This window comes from Mytilus californianus, unplaced genomic scaffold, assembly GCF_021869535.1.
Source record: "Mytilus californianus isolate M0D057914Y unplaced genomic scaffold, xbMytCali1.0.p SCAF_6, whole genome shotgun sequence".
NCBI lineage: Eukaryota > Metazoa > Mollusca > Bivalvia > Mytilida > Mytilidae > Mytilus > Mytilus californianus.
In genome coordinates, this window is record NW_026262712.1 from 109,439,464 (window position 1) to 109,454,935 (window position 15,472).

General features: G+C 32.7%; 1 protein-coding gene across 1 annotated transcript in view; it reads left to right on the forward strand.

Annotated features, from left to right (window-relative positions):
• The window catches only part of LOC127704436 (protein draper-like), a 33,316-nt gene extending 18,082 nt beyond the window's left edge, over positions 1–15,234 (forward strand). The window contains exons 5-12 of the mRNA XM_052208483.1: positions 2,396–2,530; positions 2,934–3,068; positions 4,774–4,908; positions 5,315–5,449; positions 6,774–6,872; positions 7,404–7,491; positions 8,087–8,148; positions 10,153–15,234. Coding sequence (XP_052064443.1) covers positions 2,396–2,530; positions 2,934–3,068; positions 4,774–4,908; positions 5,315–5,449; positions 6,774–6,872; positions 7,404–7,491; positions 8,087–8,148; positions 10,153–10,448 — 1,085 coding nt within the window. The 3' untranslated portion in view covers positions 10,449–15,234. The remainder of the gene's footprint in view (positions 1–2,395; positions 2,531–2,933; positions 3,069–4,773; positions 4,909–5,314; positions 5,450–6,773; positions 6,873–7,403; positions 7,492–8,086; positions 8,149–10,152) is intronic.
• The last annotated feature ends 238 nt before the right edge of the window (positions 15,235–15,472 follow it).

A 15,472-nucleotide genomic window follows, 5' to 3' on the forward strand; every position in this document is an offset into this window, starting at 1 on the left:
TATATACGGGACATTTATTTTACTTATACAACTTGTCGATCCTATTTCGGACAATAACCATATTTGATCATTTCTAATTTTATGCTGACAAAGAAAGTGATAAAATTGAGAATGAAAATGGGGAATGTGTCAAAGAGACAACAACCCGACCATAGAACAGACAACAGCAGAAGGTCACTAACAGGTCTTCAATGCAGCGAGAAATTCCCGCACCCGGAGGCGTCCTTCAGCTGGCACCTAAACAAATATATATACTAGTTCAGTGATAATGAACGCCATACTAAACTCCAAATTGTACACAAGAAACTAAAATTAAAAATAATACAAGACTAACAAAGGCTAGAGGCTCCTGACTTGGGACAGGCGCAAAAATGCGGCGGGGTTAAACATGTTTATGAGATCTCAACCCTCTCCCTATACCTCTAGCCAATGTAGAAAAGTAAACGCATAACAATACGCACATTAAAATTCAGTTCAAGAGAAGTCCGAGTCTGATGTCAGAAGATGTAACCAAAGAAAATAAACAAAATGACAATAATACATAAATAACAACAGACTACTAGCAGTTAACTGACATGCCAGCTCCAGACTTCAATTAAACTGATTGAAAGATTATGTCTTCATCATATGAATATCAGGCACAATCCTTCCCGTTAGGAGTTTAGTATCATACCATCATAACATATATGAGAAGAACATAACCCGTGTCATGCCAACAACTGGTTTTTAAATAAATGTGTTTAGTGCCGATGCAAAGACCCTATAAGTGAATCAATATTAGCGCCAAAATATGCAATCTTTAATGACCTGACAACAGTATCGTAACTATATCCCTTCTTAATAAGTCTATTTGAAGGTTTTGTTAGCTTCAGAGGTGAATACTGACATTTTTGTGCTTTATACAGAATATTTCCATAAAAAATTGGATGTGAAATACCTGAACGTATAAGAAGTCTGATGTTGGCATACCATGAAATAAATGATTGCTATATAAGTACAAATTCTGCTTTGAGACGTCAAAGTTTGAATTTTGAAACTTATAGGTAAGTCATGATTTTGAAATTATTAAAATTTAAGGTAAAATATTTTTCAACAAGTAAAATTTAAATTAAAGGTAATCAAGAGTTTCCATAAATAAAGTTTTATCGAAATATTTTTTGTTTTCTATTAGGGAAATAATTGAAAATAATTATTTTACTTTATTGCTGTTTGTAACTGTTTTGTATTCTTTTTGTTTTACTTATTTCATTAAAAGTTTCAATTTTGAAACTTATAGGTGTCAGTCGATCCCGGCCTGCCTCTACATCGGCAACATCGCCCCGCCTGCCTCTACATCGGCAACAACGCCCGGCCTGCCTTTACATCGGCAGCAATGCCATACATCATCATCGGCATTGTTCACAGCTAGTTTCCCCCAACATGTAAAGACCCAGTATCAGCTCTCACAGATGTAGTTCTTCTGTTGGGAGTCTACAGAGAAACAACTGGAACCATATATATCTCATATTACAAATAAATGGATAGTAACATCTTAATTTTCTTGTTACAATACATGTATCCATTGCATTTCCTGTTTCCACCTGGGTTTGTTTTTTTTTGTGTTTTGTAAATAAGGTTACGTGTGTGGTCATTGAATAAAAATTCTATAGTGTGTATCAATGCTTTTTTATAAAAAAAATACATACTATAAATTATTGTACAAGTTATAAGTGAATTTTAGTCAAATTTTGTACAAATTGTAATTTGTACAAGCACTTTTTGTACAAATTACAATTTGTACAACTTGAAAGTCAAAATACAAATTATAATTGTACACAACATATATTATGATATACACTCTGCAAAAATAGAAATGCCTAAGTTTTTTTTCGGTATATTAAAACATGTATTTTAAATACAAATTTTTCAATTACACTTATTGATAATGATTCAGATTTGTTTTTATTGAAATGCTAACAGCTCATTCTTCACATATTAGTAAATGAACGTCAGTTTATCACACTTCTGGTCACGTTTAAGTTGCCTGAACTCCATACGGAGCGGGGACGGGTCATTTCCATTAGATATATTAAAACATACATTGTGTTAGCTGTTTGTTGAAATTACTATTGTTTAAAAATCAGAGCAAGGATAACGCTAAAATTAGGAAAAATAAGTTTAAATAATCAAATCTTTTAAAAAATGTGAGTAAATGGATATTAAACGATTGAATTATTTTGGGACATTGTCACTTTTTCTTGATTTTAAAATAAGTTATGTTCTTTCCGTCTGAAATTGCTCTTGAAATAAGAGACAATATTTCAAAGTTCTGCTAATGGAATGTGAGAACATTTTCAAATACGACAAAGAAGTTTATTTGAAAAATAAAACATAATTTCCATCCTGTATTTTACAGTATGCCAGAAATGGAAATTCGGACAAAATTGTCAAAACAATTGCAACTGTCAACAGGATACGACATCGTCATGTCAAAATACAGACGGGGCATGTATTTGTATCCCTGGTTACCAAGGATCTAAATGCGAATCTAGTGAGTAAAATCCTAGTAGGCTTAAAACTTAAGAATCGCAGATGCGACAAAGTGCTAATTTATAAAATTCTGCTTGTTAGAAAACACGTATTCGAGAAATAAATATTTAAAGTTTATCGCGCTAGCATCAGAATAACCAACAGATTTAATATCAATAAGAATGAAAAGAGATGTGGATATGCATCATTGAGACAGCAACCCGACAAAAAACTTTCTAGAGATCAACAAATGGTCTTATGGTCACCAATATACAGCTGTCTACACAATATGTCAAGCTAAAAACTATCATAAGTCTGCCACCAACATTATATTCATAAATTTGCCAAAGATGTTTCTTTTGATTAAGCTGTTCTATTTTGTTTGAGAAAAGTTTTTCGCCCTGTTAATTCAGTCATTTTTTCAGAGTGTCCTGAAGGAAAATATGGTTTAAAATGTTCTATGAACTGTCCATGTTCGAAACTGGGGACTAGAACATGCAATCATATAACTGGAGCATGTACTTGTAAGCCTGGGTTTATTGGAAACTCTTGTAAAAAGAGTAAGTATGACTTATCATTTTGTAATCAGAGTAAGAATGACTTATCATCTTGTAATCAGAGTAAGTATGACTTATCATCTTGTAATCAGAGTAATACAATTGAGAATGGAAATGGGGAATGTGTCAAAGAGACAACAACCCGACCATAGAGCGGACAACAGCCGAAGGCCACCAATGGGTATGACTTATCATCTTGTAATCAGAGTAGGTATGGTAATCAGAGTGAGTATCATGACTTATCATCTTGTAGTCAGAGTGAGTATGACTTATCATCTTGTAATCAGAGTAAGTATGACTTATCATCTTGTAATTCGAGTAAGTATGGCTTATCATCTTGTAATCAGAGTGAGTATGACTTATCATCTTGTAATCAGAGTGAGTATGACTTATCATCTTGTAATCAAGAGTGAGTATGACTTATCATCTTGTAATCAGAGTGAGTATGACTTATCATCTTGTAATCAGAGTAAGGAATGACTTATCATCTTGTAATCAGAGTGAGTATGACTTTTCATCTTGTAATCAGAGTGAGTATGACTTACCATCTTGTAGTCAGAGTGAGTATGACTTATCATCTTGTAATCAGAGTGAGTATGACTTATCATCTTGTTATCAGAGTGAGTGAGTAATCAGAGTGAGTATGACTTATCACCTTGTAAACAGAGTAAGTATGACTTATCATTTTGTAATCAGACTAAGTATGACTTATCATCTTGTAATCAGAGTGAGTATGACTTATCATCTTGTAATCAGAGTGAGTATGTCTTATCATCTTGTTATCAGAGTGAGTATGTAATCAGAGTGAGTATGACTTATCACCTTGTAAACAGAGTAAGTATGACTTATCATTTTGTAATCAGACTAAGTATGACTTATCATCTTGTAATCAGAGTAAGTATGACTTATAATCTTGTAGTCAGAGTATGACTTATCATCTTGTAATCAGAGTAAGTATGACTTATCATCACACGAATTAACTCATTAGAGATACCAGGCTTCAAATTTTGTACGCCAGACGCGCGTTTCGTCTACAAAAGACTCATCAGTGAGGCTCGATTAAAAAAAAAAATGTTCAACCAGAACACGAAGCAAACTTTAATCCATACATCAGTAGATATTGCTAGTCACCAGTTGACTGGAAGAAATGTCTCGGCATTCCAACTTCCAGAATACTGTTTTAGAAAACTCCCTGAATCTGACCCACCAAAATCGGATGACTGTGATAAAGTTATTTTCTTTCAGTTCAGATTTTCTATTTAGATATTATTGAACATCACAAAAAGTCATTATATCCAGACAAATGATTACTACTTCTACGTTTAGCATCATTCTTTTTCCTCTCTTTAATTTAACAAAGAACACTTTTAAATCATTTGACATGCACATGTGTGTAGAAGATCTGAACGTTAATGTATAATGTGTGACAGTATGAAAATGATAATAAATGATAAGAGTCATATTATCAAAAAATGCTTTCTAATTGCTTTGTATTTAATGGATGAATGAATGGCTGTTGAACGTCCAGTGGCAAATATTGCATGCATATTCAAACGAGACGAGAACCTGTCACCACACAAGTACACATTATTATGATCCGACCAGGGATCGAATCCTAAGGTGGCCACGCTTCCACGAGACTACAGATCGAGGCTGATGTTTATTGTTGACTAATCATACATTGTTTATTCTCTATTATGTATTACAGTATGCCTAAATATGAAATTCGGAAACAACTGCTCACAGAACTGCCAATGTGTAGAAGATAATACAGAAAACTGTAAACATACAAATGGAACATGTCTTTGTAAAATAGGATACATCGGAAAACGATGTGAAAATGGTAATTATTCTGATGTACTTCGTTAACTGAAGACTAATAAATAAACTTATTGCTTTCGTTCTCAAATAATTATGTGTTAATTCCCCCCTTTCTATAAGAGAAAATTATTGATATTAATTCTAACCAATGTTCCATAACTTACTAATATTTCACTCTTTACCAGACGGATATTAAATTGAAACTCAGTAACTGGAACTTTCTAACATGTAAGGTAAAAGGAGTAAAATGGAATTTTTGGAATGATGAAAATTTAAAATTTTGATTGTTTACATCTATTTTCATGAGCTTTAAAAGTTAAAAATGTGCGACGTGTCGTGGGTACGGATCTCAGACTATATGAATAAGTGTATATATTTCTTTGACATCCCTGTTAATAGATGTATAAACATACAGATTTATCTTTCAGTGTGTCCTGATAGGACGTTTGGTAATAACTGTTCCAGAACATGTTTGTGTCCCGGAAATGCCTTTGATGTATGTGATGCTGTTAACGGAGACTGTATTTGTAAACCAGGATGGACCGGAACCACTTGTAATGAAGGTAATTCATTCAGTCATATACCTAAGATTAAAAAATTGTTTCGATTTGTGTCAATTGCTGAAAATCTTGAACATTTAATAGTGCGTTTAGCTTTAATGAGAATAATGAAACGGAAATAACAATTTATAAATGTCGTGCGTACGAATCGTTTTTTTTTTTATTTATCTTCATCAGGAACGCTCAATCCTAAACATTTGAAAGCGAGGGATGTGTAAGAATGTAGAAACGATAGAAGATATATGACCAAAATTGCCTTGAAATTAATACTAGTAACCAGATTCATCTACGAGCAAATTATACCTGATGGAGTTTGGAACCTTTTAAGGGAGAAATTTACAACAGTATGCTATGAATCAGTATTAAATCACTGGCTACTGAGCTGATGACCCTTGGTGACGAACAGTCTACTAGCAGTGGTATCGACCTAGACATGAAGCTAGTAAATGGAAAAACACTATATAAATTTCGTACGTTTGAAGCGCTTTTCTGGATTTTCATCAAGAACGCCCAAACAGTTGAAGGCCATGGATGTGTCAATACGTAGACACGTTACGAGCTTAATGATGAAACTAAATAAAAAAAAAGAATCACCAAATTCATACAAGGTCAACTTTGACTGAGGGGGTTGGAACCTTAGTTTCTTTATAATTTCTTGATCTATCAAAAAAGGATAAATTTCTAATGTAAGAATCATGTCAGTATCAAATCACTAACTAATGAGTTGAGGTTGCATTTCACAATAAGGAATTAAAATTAAAATTGATCCTCATAATTCTAGATCTGTTACAGTGGAGTACTACCTGATTCTACCCTCGGGTACCAATATTCCATTAGCAGTGGTATCGATCCAGTGCTAGAAAGAAATTATCACTTAATAAATTTCGCGCATCCGAAGCGCTTTTCTGGATCTACCTTCATTAAAAACAAGTTGTTACTTACATGCACCATCGTGTCCGACACTCATTTTAACGCATGCCCAATAGATTATTATGGAAAATAATAAAATAGATATAACATTTACGCGGATTACAAAACATCTTTTCAATAAAACAGATGACATGCAAATATATGTGAATGCCATTTTGGTAACATATACAGAGAATGGAACAAGTGACAAGACAAGAATGCCACAAAATTCGCTTCAGCATTGTGCAATATAGGTTTACATAATATACATTTAGTACTTTTGGTAACATCTATTCTTCACGCGTTTCAAGGTCAAGTTTAAAATAAAGTGTGTTGTGGTATTATCCGTCATGTATTAGTTTATGTTCCGAAAGGCTGTTGCTGAAAATTATATAATAGTATAATATTGTTTGGTTAGTTTGTAAACCTGGAACCTTTGGAAGTTATTGCTTTGGGAGATGTAAAGACTGTGATACGTGTAATATCCAGACAGGAGAGTGTTCCGCAATAAAAACAGGTATTTAGAGAAAGCTGTATATGATACGAACTTTAGGAACCAAATAAAATCATGACCAAGTTTGGACAAATAACAAGATTTTTTTTTAATTATTACAAGAGAGTGTGCTTTAGAACACCCAGTAATTAGAGATGGCTATATTTGATGTAAACTTTATTGTCGAGATAAAATCAAGGCAATGTTTTGACAAATAACAAACAAACAAAAAACAATTTCATCTGTACACGAGAATGTTCTTACAAAGTGTTCTTAGAGAGGGCTACATTTGATAGGAACTTTTGAAGAAATCAAATAATGATAAATTTGGATTGATTGATTGATTGATTGAGTATAATTGACAAATAACAAGAAAACATTTCATATAACTGATAACCATCTGAACCTTAATTATATAAAGAAGCATCTAATTCCATTTTGAGGATATGTAATTCAATATATCTTTCTGGTTCATTTTTTTTTTTATATCTATACTTTGTATATGATTGTTTTGTCATATTACTTTGAAATATGTTTGTGTCTTGTATTGTGCAGGTAGTCTGGTGGCCATTGTTATTCTTGCTGTTTTGTTAGCCATTGTAGCTGTTGTTTTTGTATTTTATGTTGTACGGGTGAAAAGAGGGTAAGCAAGCATCTTTGATTAAAAAAAAAATCAAAATCATAACTTTGCCTCAAATTAGGTATTGTGAACTAATTAAATAATAAGAACATATCTTTTGAATAAAACCCATCAAAGATACCAGGCTTATAATTTTGTACACACATCAGTGACGCTCGAATAAAAAAAGTAAAAAGGCCAAATAAAGTACGAATTTGAAGAGCACGGAGGACCAAAAATTCCATACAAACACTTCTTAACTGGAAAATTGCAAGGAGCACAAACCTAAACACTGGGAATAACAATAATGAATGGAACCATGTTTTGTGTTTTATGGTTAATGCCGGATTTTTTAAGGAAAATCATAGACTTTCAACCACCGAATGAAAAAAAAAAATGAAGGCGAATTAGTGGCAATGAAGAATGATAAGACATTTAACAAGGCATGCATACGTAAATGTTGAATATAAGATATAGTTGTTTGCTAAACTAAAGTTGTGTGTGCCTCGAATGTTCTACAAAATGTATGTGATTAGCTTTTATAACTTTTGGCATACCCTATGATTATAAATTTTGACTTAAATGTTATATATTTGTTTATTTGTTTATTTTTTTTTAGAACTGGAACATCGGGTCTTTCCAACAAAAACAAATTGATAAAGCCCGAATCAAAAAAGAAACGTAAGTATGATACAAAATTGTTTTACAGTTGAAGTTTTCAATGTGTTCCATAATTGATACAGTGTTGTAACGTAATTAAATGTTGCTTTAACGTGAAATGTATCAGAGGCGGATTTAGGGGGGGGCCCGGGCCCCCCCCTTTTGCGGGAAAAATTTGGTTGATTATATAAGGAATCACTGAAACGTGACTAGAGCGGGCCCCCTCTTAGGCAGTCAGTGGGCCCCCTCTTATAAAAATTTCTGGATCCGCCACTGTGTATTGATATGTATTGTCACCTCCTTATTGGTATAACGATATTATATGCATTGATTATAATGTGTCAAAGGATCTTGCATCAAACGGAACCAAATGGATACTAGTATTTGCTACAAATATATTATATTTTAAAGGGTTCGGTATATAAATAACACATAGCTGTGAGGGTGATAGAGCAGATTGTTACCCCGAGAAAACATTGTCAACCGAGTCGAAGCCAAGGTTGACAATGATTTTTTTCGAGGAGTAACAATGTGTTATTTATATATTATTATTCTTCATGTCAAAATGCCAGATTTGGATTGGTTAATACGAGGGTGTTAATTTACTCTATTCTATGGTAAATACTCTATTACCCTTCACGGAGACGCTTGATCAAGTGTGCGCTTTATTAAATACGACTCTATCCTATGGCAAATACTCTATTGCCCTTCACGGAGACGCTTGATCAAGTGTGCGCTTTATTAAATACGGATGGATGTTATGTACAAGACGTCATAGTTTATTACTTTGAATTTGAAATTTAATCGACAGTAATAATAGAACATTCAGTATAATAAATTAAATAACACATATCTGAGAGGGTGATAGAGCAGATTGTTACCCCTCGAAAAAGGCTTCGCCTCAGTCGACAATGTTTTCTCGGGGTAACAATCTGCTCTATCACCCTCTCAGCTATGTGTTATTTATATAATGTGTTAGTTGATTTATCATACAAATGTTCTGTCATTATTTCACGGTCTTTTAAATTTAAATTGGACGTAATAATCTATGACTTAATGTGCATAACATCGTTACAGTCAGAAAAGTAACAAAAGTGAAGAAAAAATTATTTATTATGTTGATAATCTATGAACAAAAATGTAGAACTTTAGCATTGTCTTTAGAATTGTTGATGTAAATTCAATTCATTGTCTTTTAAATCATCTTTTTGATTGATCTGCATCAGAGGGTTGCATTATATAAATAACGCATAGCTGAGAGGGTGATAGAGCAGATTGTTACCCCGAGAAAACATTGTCAACCGAGGCGAAGCCAAGGTTGACAATGTCTTTTCGAGGGGAAACAATCTGCTTATCACCCTCTCAGATATGTGTTATTTAATTTATTATACTGAATGTTCTGTTATTACTGTCGATTAAATTTCAAATTCAAAGTAATAAACTATGACGTCTTGTACATAACAACCATCCGTATTTAATAAAGCGCACACTTGATCAAGCGTCTCCGTGAAGGGTAATAGAGTATTTACCTTAGAATAGAGTAAATTAACACCCTCGTATAAGCCAATCAAAATATTGCATTTGTACGTGAAGTATAATAATAAAACAATGTCTCCTGCTGAACCGTGGAATAGAGTAAATTGACTCCTTCTTATTAACCAATCCAAATCTGGTATTTTTATGTGAAGTATGATACAGGAAAGTAACGTATAATACCGTTAAAGGGAGTTTTGATGTGTTATTATTTTATTTATTGATACTGCAAAGACCAGTCATTTTTTTCATTTTACAATACGTTCTCACGATTCGAATTTGGTAGGAAGAGACTATACAACATATTGACACACGAACAGTACATCCTTTACGACAACGCATGTTAAAGCATACAAGGACCTATATGACAACTATTGAATATTGTCACATATACTGTATCATGAATGAAAATGACAGCTTGAGCCTTCCTTATAATTTTATCAACACATGAAAGAAATTTAACTGACAGCTACATTTATCCTAATTTTTCAGCTACTAAGTCCGTGAGTGAACCAATGTCACCATCGTTATACTATAACACAACAGATCTAACCTACGAAAACGCAAAGCCTGTGGTGAAAACTAAACCAAATCTAAATGCGTATGAATCAATGCAACCACAGTCTGAATACGAGAATTTTGAAATTTCTGAAAAAAAGCCTAAAGACAAGGATAATATGCCAGAAGACAAATATGAATCCCTTCAAGACAGACAAGATCATGCATATGAATCATTCACTAAGAATGAGGAACAACACAATTATTCATTTCTTGGCGACAAAAAATGAAATTTATGTATTTGTGTCACATTCGCCATTATTTCTTTTTATGCTGGTGGACTCATAATGACATCCTTTTCGTAAAAGGTGCAATGAAAATACCAATGTTATGTCATTGGATTGAAAACCAGTTTGATGTGTTCTTGCATTATATTGAAATGGTTGTTTTCGTGTGATGAACACACTTTGGCTTATGGCAAGCGGAAAAGTCCCTTCTCAAAAATAAGCAATTCTTAATCAACATAGTGTATTGATCATGCTGAAATTCTATTGAAATCAGTGATTAGATAGTGATTTTCACATGTGTTAAGCATATCACATGTTTGTGAAATATAACTTATATATAACAGATATTGCATCATGCTTTTGTATTCAGTCATTTAACAAGTACAAGCTTTTCTTTAAAGTTTATCTGATAAGCGATATTATTGAAAGAATGAGCTAATTGTGTTTTATAATAAGAAATTTATTTTTTGTCAATTGGTCCTTTTTCCAAAACAACATTAAACATAATTTTGGAAAGGTGAGTCATATAATATTTGTTCTCATCCACTCAATTTTTGGTAAAGAAAATATTTATTTTGTTATCAATAAATTAAAACATAAATAAATTTGTATTCCTATGCAGTTATTAACACTTACTGATCTACAAACTGTCGATACTTATATTTTGGCATTTATTGATATTTCGTCTTGGATATAGGATTCTTTTGTTAGTTGTTATTGACTTTGAACTAGTTTTCAGTAATTGCGAAGACGCTCATATCGGTTCTTTTTGTCTTAAGTATTTCTGTCAGTTGTTTTTGTGCTTTATATTTATCTAATGAATCTTATGTTGTGCTCTTACACCACTATCTCAGGTTAGGGGAGGGTTGGACGCCCCAAAAAAATGTTTAACCCCGCCACATTCTGTATGTGCATGTCCTAAGTCAGGATCCTTTAGTTTACTTGTTGGCGTTTGTTCCTGTATATCATATGTGTTTTTGTGTATTGCTTGTACATAAATCAGGTCGTCATTTTTTTTCTCGTTTAAATTGGTTTTTTTTTTTTCATTTATCATGTTAGGATCTTTTATATCTTGCTTTGCGATATATATGATTTTTTTCTCATTCTTGAATGCCGTACGGTGACCCATAATTGTTAGCTTCTACTTCATTTGGTCCCTGGTGGAAAGTTGTCTCATTGGCAATCTTACCACACTTTTATTTGGTCCCTTGTGGAAAGTTGTCTCATTGGCAATGATACCACACTTTCTTGTTTTTATGCAAAAAAAAAAAGCATTTATATAGGTTCATAATGTCCAATGAGATCTCCTGAAGCCTAAAACAATGCACAGTTGTATAGTAATAACCTTTTTTTGTTGTCGAGTATATAAAGCATGCATTAAGTCATTTGGTCACTGATGGGTAGTTGTCTCATTGGCAATCATACCGCATCTCCTTATTTTTTTTATTTAGATATATCTTATGCACAAATCACATTTTTATAAAAATCAGCATAAGAGTGTGTAAATATATAAGAGAGACATAAAGAGAGTTTAAAAGGTGAAAAGGATGAATTTTTAAAGAGTTAGAGATAGAGAAAGAGAGTGACGTAATAGAAGAAGAGAGTATTAATGTGTAAAGAGGGATACTGAAGAACGAGTGCAATGAGTTAAACAGGGAGAGAGAGAGAGAGAGAGAGAGAGAGAGAGAGAGAGATTGAAGAGAATGTAAAAGGCAAAGAAAATGAATGAGTAAGACAAGAGAGAGAGAGAGAGAGAGTGATGAGAGGGAAAAGAGGGACTACTATGTAAAGAGGATAGAGACATAACGAGTGTAATGAGTTAATTTAGAAAAAGAAGAGAATGTAAAAGATGAAGAAGATGGATTGCAAAGAGTTTGAAAGAGACCGTGAGAAAGGGAGTGTCAAAGAGTTTGAGAGAGGGAGACAAAAATATTATCTAATCTAAGTTTAAGAATCATAATTATGAATAACTATTTCTATGTTACTCTGAGTAGATATGGGACAGATGGAGATAGATAAAGTGAGTAACAACCCTGATTATATATCGTTCAAAACACGTTTCCATATAAATGCTGTCACCTTTATTAGCTCACCTTTCCAAAGGAAATGTGAGCTTTTGCCATCACTTGGCGTCCGTCATCGTCCGTCATCGTCTGTCGTCGTCCGTCATCGTCCGTCCGGTGTAAACTATTTCAAACATCTTCTCTACTGAAACTACTGAACCAATTCCAACCAAACTTAAGCTGAATGATTCTTAGGGTATCTAGAATAAAATTTGTGTTTTATTTTTTCTGTTTCTTTAAAAAAAACATGGCCGCCATGGCTAAAAATAGAACATAGGGGTAAAACGCAGTTTTTGGCTTATATCTCAAAAACTAAAGCATTTAGAGCAAATCTGACAGGTAAAAATGCTCATTAGGTCCAGTTTTATCAGCCCTGAAATTTTCAGATGAATTTAACAACCCATTGTTTGGTAGCTGCCACTAAATTGGTAATTTTTAGGAAATTTTGCAGTTTTTGGTTATTATCTTGAATATTATTATAGATAAAGATAAACTGTAAACAGCAAAAATGTTCAGCAAAGTAAGATCTACAAATAAGTTTATTGCCCTTTAAAGATAATTTTTCACAGTTTGTTCATCTAGTTTGCTTACTTTAAAAAATCTTCTCCTTTGAAACTGCTGAATCAATTTCAGCCAAACTTGGGCTTAATGAGTTTCAGAGTATCTAGTATAAATTTTGTATTTTACTTCCTTGTACGTCTAGAAACATAGCCACTATGGCACATAGGGGTAAAATGCATTTTTTTGCTTTTGAAGAAAATATGACAGATACAAAGAACATTAATGCTTTAAATGGCATTTTTAAGCCCCTCATTACAATATATTGAAAAGTAAAAATAATCATTGATGAAAGATTTAAGCAAAAAATTACAGGTGAGCGATTCAGGCTCTTGAGAGCCTCTTGTTGATATTACTTTGCTTATTCCTCCGATGTAATATACTTTCATAATTAAAATAACTGGTACAAGTTATATGAACACATTCAAAAAGCAAATGTTCATAATGTATATATCATTGTTTTGTTAGACTCTTTTATTTTTCTGCCATTCCCAATTGTTGTTGTTCAAATGTTCTCATATATATTTATGTAAGCCTGGAATAAATCTATGTCTTAATTTTTATAAAATGGCTTCCTTCTTCACAGACTCGGTGACTGATTCATGTGTGCTGCAGACGACACTGATCTCGAAAACTTTGTAAAAAAGTATGTGCTTTGGACAAATCAAGGGTTAAACAAAATACTTACTAAGACTCCTGAAACATTTCTATCATATTGACTGTCCAAATTTCTCTAGTCTATTTACAATACTAAATTATACTAATTTATATAATGGTCTTTCGATAAATATTGTTGTAATTAAAATCCCTGCGATTTTTATGGTTATATCATTGACAATCCGAAAACATTCAGTATTCCGTTGTCATAAGTTGATCACAGGAATATAAAATTCAACAAAAAAAAACATAGTGTAAGCGTAAACAGCTTTACAAGTAATCGACAAAAGTAATGTTCTGTCCTTATCCAAAAAGAATGTAAATCATATTTTTTTTGTCTTCAGTTGTTGTGACATGATTTCTAGATGGACGGGAATTGTCGTTTAAATTTTTACAGGCGTCGTCACGTGATTGACATCAAAATATGACAAGACTTAGTGATCAAAGACGGCATTTTTCAGTATTCTCTGAAAAATATGGCACGGTAACACATACCGTTTATGCGGTTACGTTTTTAATTTCAAAATGTACAATGAAATACATGTATAAAAAACCAATACCAAAATCTAGCAAAACGGTTCAACAAATTTACATTTTTGGCATGTTTTTCGATATTTAAATTACGTTTAGAAATAAAATAATTATGCTTCTGAGATGTATTTTTTAATTTTATTTTATGCATTCATTAGTAGTTTAAAATATCGTATGTACAATATACCAGTTAGGGAGCTACCATTTGATTTTTACGGGGAGGGGGGGCTAGGATGAAAAATGTTGTCCTGCTTTTTTTTAGTTGTAATCTTTGTCCTGCCTTTTTATTTTCCACTCTATTCGGTCCTGCCTTTTTTTTTCATTAGTTTATCCTGATTTTTTTTGCATAAATTGTCATCCTGCTCTTTGTTTTACCAAGTTGCTCATCCTGCTCTTTTTTTTTACTCAAAATTCCTGTCCTGCCTTTTTTCAAATTTCATCCCAGCCCCCTATTTAATAAAATATATAATAAAAGTAAAGGTCACCATGCTCGTTTTAAAGCTATGGGCTTGAAAATTCTCATATTTTGGAAGGATTTTATACATGGAAAAGCATTATTATTTGACTATGAAGGAAACTAAATGATATAATTGTACAATGATTTGTGACAAAACAGCTAGACCTGTCACTATAATTTGCCTTTTCTGCATCCAAATTTGCTATTTTCAGTAAAATGATAAATGCATCTATTCATAAATGTGGTCACCGAATAACATAATGGACCATCGGAACACTGAGGCTTTAAACTAAAGATAATTTGTAATGTAGAGCGTTCAGAATAATAATAGGGAACCCAGAGAAGTATCCAAGAGGTGGTCACCCTGTCACATGACCATGCACCCCTTTGGTTGACAAAAATAGTGCGCCTTGTAAAAAATGATGCACAATATATATCTTGATGTAATGTTCGGATTATATTATCAATGTATCTATTACTAGTAATAAAGTTGTCATTATATAATAATAAACAATTAATTAGCGATCGTTAATTACTTCTTCCATTCTTTAAAATTTATGTGTAGATGTTAAAATGACGGCGCGGGACGTTTGCGCTTTTTGATAGGACATTTGCACTTTTTTGAATGGACATTTTCGCATTATTCAAATGGACATTTGCGCATTTTTCAAATGGACATTTACGCTTCTTAAAAAAGGACGTTTGCGATTTTTCTGCAGGACATTTGCGCTTTTTTATACAAAACAGTTGAGCTTTATAAA